The sequence below is a fragment of the Anolis sagrei genome, chromosome 2, assembly GCF_037176765.1.
Source record: "Anolis sagrei isolate rAnoSag1 chromosome 2, rAnoSag1.mat, whole genome shotgun sequence".
In the NCBI taxonomy this organism is placed as follows: Eukaryota; Metazoa; Chordata; class Lepidosauria; order Squamata; family Dactyloidae; genus Anolis; species Anolis sagrei.
Genome location: NC_090022.1, coordinates 184599117 through 184605116, shown reverse-complemented (window position 1 = coordinate 184605116; position 6000 = coordinate 184599117). Strand labels below are relative to the sequence as shown.

General features: G+C 43.1%; 1 protein-coding gene across 3 annotated transcripts in view; it reads right to left on the bottom strand.

The window, feature by feature from the left end:
• Positions 1 to 6000, bottom strand: part of LRP1 (LDL receptor related protein 1) — a 439797-nt gene that overhangs the window by 118190 nt on the left and 315607 nt on the right. For all 3 annotated transcript variants that reach the window (XM_060763011.2, XM_060763013.2, XM_060763012.2), the window contains 3 exons: positions 5485 to 5652; positions 3639 to 3821; positions 2903 to 3103 (listed from right to left, as the gene is read on the bottom strand). In XM_060763011.2, coding sequence (XP_060618994.2) covers positions 2903 to 3103; positions 3639 to 3821; positions 5485 to 5652 — 552 coding nt within the window. The remainder of the gene's footprint in view (positions 1 to 2902; positions 3104 to 3638; positions 3822 to 5484; positions 5653 to 6000) is intronic.

The window sequence follows — 6000 nt, the reverse complement described above, 5'->3', positions numbered from 1 at the left end:
ACATGCAGTAAAACAAAGAAAATATTATTTACTAATCACTACATATAACTATGACTTATTTATTATTTATCTATTTAAAACTTTTATATCCCGATCTTCTGTACCTCTGCAGAGGGACTCAGACCAGCTAACAGCAAAGATTCAATGCTAGCACTAAAAATCTAAAACATAATACATCAACATTAAATTACCAAATACATATAGGATAAATTACATAAAGACCATTTGCCAAAATAAAATTGTGTCCAACTCAGTCCGTATATTCAGTCCATATATTGTGATCAGTAACTTTGGTCGGTTACTGACCACAATATATGGACAATAGATTGCCGGTCTCAGACATCATTCCGCAAAAGCTTTGTTCCACAGCCAGGTTTTCACTAGCTTCCTAAAGGTCAGGAGGGAGGGGGCAGATCTAATTTCATTTGGGAGGGAATTCCATAGCCGAGGGGCCACCACAGAAAAGGCCCTGTCTCTCGTTCCCACCAGACGCGCCTGTGAAGGTGGCAGAACCGAGAGCAGGGTCTCTCCAGACGATCTTAACACTCTTGATGGTTCATAGGGGAGAATATGTTCGGACAGGTAAACTGGGCTGGAACGTATAGGCTTTTGTAGGTTAAAACCAGCACAATTCAAAGTGCTGGTTTTAACCTACAAAACCCTATAAAATCATAAGACACAAACAAAACTTAAACATGTAAACAAAGCATTAAAATAATACTAGTATAAATATTAAAATCACATAATCCAAAATTCATATACCATAGCCATTCCGATTGTCATTGCATATGTTGCTTAATTATTCTTTGTACTGTGTTACTTTACTAGCTAAAAGTTTGATCCCACAACCAAATCTTTGCTCTCTTTCTAAAGGTCAGGAGGGAAGGCACTGATTTAATCTTGCTGGGGAGCAAGTTCCAGAGCTGAGGAGGCACCACTAAGAAGGCCCTGTCTCTTGTTCCCACCAGTCGAATCTGCGAAGGAGGTGGGACCGAGAGCAGGGCCTCCCCAGAAGATCTTAACCTCTGATGGTTCATAGAAGGAGATGCATTCGGACCAGTAAGCTGGGCCAGAACTGTTTATGTTGCTCATAAGCAATCACTAGACATTTATTTATTTATTTATTTATTTATTTATTTACATCACTTATATCCCGCCCATATCAGCCCGCAGGCGACTCTGGGCGGTCTACATATCGGCACAATTCGATGCCATCAATACAATACAACAGCAAAAACAATTAAGTGCATTTAGACAAAATTTAACAATTTAAAAAGAGCTATATCCTCTCATTCCAATCCTCATCTGTTTCATTGTCTTGGCCGTTCCTGGGTCATTCTCCATCTCAAGTTTGACTATTCCGGGGTTCCGAATGCCTGCTCGAAGAGCCAGGTTTTCACTCTCTTATGAAAAGTCAGGAGGGAGGGGGCTGATCTAATATCCCTAATATCCCTAGGCAGGGAGTTCCATAGCCGAGGGGCCACCACAGAGAAGGCCCTGTCCCTCGTCCCCGCCAAGCGTGCTTGCGAAGCAGACAGGATCGAGAGCAGGGCCTCCTCAGATGATCTTAACTTCCTGGAGGGTTCGTAGAAAGAGATGCGTTCAGATAGGTAGGCTGGGCCGGAACCGTTTAGGGCTTTATAGGCTAAAGCCAGCACTTTGAATTGAGCCTGGTAGCAAACTGGCAGCCAGTGGAGCTGATGCAGCAGAGGAGTTGTATGCTCCCTGAGGCCTGCTCCTGTTAGCAACCTGGCTGCCGCACGCTGGACCATTTTAAGCTTCCGGGTTGTCTTCAAAGGTAACCCCACGTAGAGCGCGTTGCAGTAATCTATGTGGGATGTAATCAGAGCGTGGACTACCGTGGCCAAGTCAGACTTCCCAAGGTACGGGTGCAGCTGGCACACAAGTTTTAGTTGTGCAAATGCTCCCCTGGTCACCGCCGAAACCTGGGGTTCCAGGCTCAGCGATGAATCCAGGATCACACCCAAGCTGCAAACCTGTGTCTTCAGGGGGAGTGTAACCCCGTCTAACACAGGCTGTAACCCTATGCCCTGTTCGGCCTTTCGACTGACCAGGAGTGCCTCTGTCTTGTCTGGATTCAGTTTCAATTTGTTAGCCCTCATCCAGTCCGATACAGCGGCCAAGCACCAGTCCAGGACCTGAACAGCCTCCTTAGTAGTAGGTGGGAAGGAGTAACAGAGTTGGACATCATCTGCGTACAGATAACACCGCACCCCGAAACTCCGGATGATCTCTGGAGACATGCACACATGCAAATATAGCACCTAGGAGAATCTCTAAAACAGAATCTCCAGCCTCCTGACAAGCAAAATGACTCCACTCATTCTCAAAATTATTACTAACGAAACAGGTTGGGCATCCCAGTAAGAGTATCTCACTGTTTTTTAATAAAAGGGCTAACTCAAGGGATTTTGTTGCATTGGGAGCATGCAAGTCAGTTCCTGTCCTCACGCTAGCCAGAAGACCTACTTAATTCATTCAGTGTCCAGTACTGAGTTAAGATGGATGCACAGGATGAAGCACAAGGAGGCTTTTGAATTAAAATAAAGGAGTCCAGACTGAGGGTGGCACAACATTCAAAGCACGGAGTTCCCATATATTATCCCAGCAACATTAAACACACCTCTGTAAGACATACGCTGGAGCTATTATTTCCTATGTAGTTGATGAATAGCTAAGATTTCTGAAAACAGCACATTAGCTAGTTCCACCTAATGAAGTCACAGCTGATATACTACTGGGAGGCTTACTGCTTCAGAACTCACAGGCTTCACCACTACACTATATAAACCAGAAGTCTTAGAGTTTTTGTGGGGTTAATAGTCTTGTTAAAATGATTGACCCCAGAAAAATGCAAATCAGTTGTTCTTCTCATACTCACCACATAGCTTCCCTTCATCGGATCCATCCCCACAGTCATCATTGCCATCACAGAGCTTCTCAGGAGGAAGGCAGATAGAGGTGTTGTTGGCACAAGTGTGCGAGGGTGGCTTGCATACCAGTGACTCACAGTTTTCCTCATCAGAGTTGTCCTCGCAGTCATTGTCCCCATCACATACCCATGCTTTGCTGATGCACCGGGCTAAAAGGATATTTGAAGTGTAAGAAACAAACAAACAAACAAAAAGTTGGGAGAAGCTGGAAAAGATCATGACTACAACGTAAGGGCATTAAACTGCATCATCTAACTGTATCATACTTATGATGACAAAGCCTCTGATACTTATTTGCTGAGAGAGTGTTATAAATAAAGTATGACCTCTGTATCAATTGGTACAATTGGATAAGTAGCCGCAGCTTCGTGTCCAAGGCCTTTGTATGTCCTCTTGCAGGTTTATATGGTCATTCATTGCAATAGGGCTTACTATTATATGTGGCTTTGCATCTTCACACTAACTCCACTAATCTTCACTTTCTGAATATGACCCTTAACAAAGGACTGACCCAACCTTAAAATGGGATGTCATTAAACTATCCGAGCTAGGGCATCTAGAAGAATACTTATTACTGGTGTCAACAATAGAAATATACTCTTGTTGTCTCACTCCAAACAACACATCTGAATCTTGATGATAGATCCCTCTGGCTTTGCCCAGGGAGCTCCACAAGGCACTTACCAGAATCTTTGCAGCCAAACTTGACATTTGGATCACAGACATGAGTGACCCCCTCACAGTTTTTCTCATCACTGGAGTCCATGCAGTCAGTATCACCATCGCAATGCCAGCGCATGGGAATGCAAAGGGCATCCAGGCGACACTGGAATTCATCTGTGTGACAACGTCCCGGTGGGCGTGTTGCTGGGGATAGAAACAGAGAAAATATGTCAAAGTGTCAGAGACAGGTCTGAATAACACCTTGATATATTTAGGTTGCCAATAATTGAAGTAAGCATGATGTGGCAGAGAGTAGAAGCTCCAGCAAGCCAAAGGGGATTGTCACAAGCTCCACATTTGCCCTTGCTGCATCCCCAAACCTCTGTTAACTAGGGAAAGTAGGAGAAGCCAATATAAAAAAGGGGTCTCCTCTACCACCACCAACCTTCTCTGCTTCAGATTCTTATATTTCAATCTGCCTTAAAGATATGTTAAACCAAAGTCTGGGAAAACAATTTTTACAAGTATTTTGTTACTGTTGTGGTCACAACATTATAAGAAGTCTTCTTAAGAGTACAACTTCATTTTTCAGATTCCAAGACCATATGCTGCCTCCTTTTCCCCGATTCCAGTATTTGACAGGATCTGAAAGTCCACCTATCTCAAATAGCATTAAATGTGTAGCCCAGGCTGTGTTATGGTCAGATATTTCCCATCCTTGTTTTAGCCCTCTACACATCTTCTCATCATGGTTTTCTGTCCTTGGGAGCAGGATTTGGGTAGGTGCAGGTGGGATTTTGGGGGATTTTAAAGGCTATCTTGTGTATTTATTGTATTTTAATCTGTTTTTACCACACTGTTATTATTTAATTGAATTTAAACTTTTGTATTGTGCTTTTAAAATGACTACGTGTGAGATTGTTAGTCATCTTGAGTCACTATGGCAGTGGTTCTCAACCTGTGGGTCCCCAGATGTTTTGGCCTTCAACTCCCAGAAATCCTAACAGCTGGTAAACTGGCTGGGACTTCTAGGAGTTGTAGGAAAAAATACCTGGGGACCCACAGATTGAGAACCACTGCCCTATGGGGATAAAGGTGAGGTATAAATAAAATTATTATTATTATTATTATTTGAAACACAAGACACTCTGCTGGCTGTCGAATTGGATCACATGCCGGACACTTCCCAAGTATCTAGGACTGTGTGATGTATCAGCGAATAATGCGTGCAGATCCCAGTAAAGTGGCCTTTTGCAGCTGGTAATTTTCTCAGCGTCGATTGTGTTTAAGTGCAGGTCAAGGTCTTTAGGCACTGCAGGTCCCAGTGTGCCATTCACCACTGGGACCACCTTTACTGGTTTGTGCCAGAGTCTTTGCAGTTCGATCTTTAAATACTCATATCTTGTCAGCTTTTCCAGTTGTTTCTATGCAATCCTGCTGTCACCTGGGATTGCAACATCAACGATCCATACTTGGTTTTTTAACACGATTGTGAGGTCAAGAGTGTTGTGCTCCAAAAGTCTGTCTGTCTGAATCCGGAAGTCCCAGAATAATAATAATAATAATAATAATAATAATAATAATAATAATAATCCCTAATGGCTTCTACTTGTCCCTGCCAGAAGATCATGATATAACTTTTCTGTCAAGTGCATTTCAAGTAATGAAGATATACTCTCAAATATTGCATTCAGGGCACAGAGGGAATGCATACAACTGGAAGGCCTTTGCACAGTAATCAACAAGCTTCTATAACCCACAATGGTTTCAAGTGGCTTATTTTGAATCCAGGATATTAAGGGAAGAATTTGAACAATAATGTTTCTGATGTACTGCATGAATTGGCTAACACCCATGCTCTACTCACCCTGGTTTGTGCAGTTGGCATGGGTTTCATCACTGTAGTCCCCACAGTCATTATCACCATCACAGGTCCAATGCACAGGAATGCAGCGCCCGCTGTTGCATTTGAACTGGTTGCTGGAGCAGGAATGGCTGCAGCCGGCCTCATCACTGTTGTCTCCGCAGTCATTGTCTGGAAGCAGGAGAAGGAAGAGCAAGGGGAAGGTCAGACACCATTGAGACTGCCAAAGCAGATTCTACCCTTCTTTTATGTCCCTCTAAGCTATTTCAGAGGTATACACAGTCATTTCTGGCTGAAAAGCACATGGAATATTTCTGCAATACACCAAGGTCTAAGCAGAAGGACTCCAGATGTCCAAGTAAATTTGCATTAACAGCACCCTCCTATTGCATGCATGCTGTAGCCAAATATGCTCCCCAACACACTTTTCCCAGGAGCTCTTACCACTAGCAAAGCAACTAAAAAGTTAAAAACAACAATAACAATAGCAACAACAGCAATAATAATGAAAAATTAAAA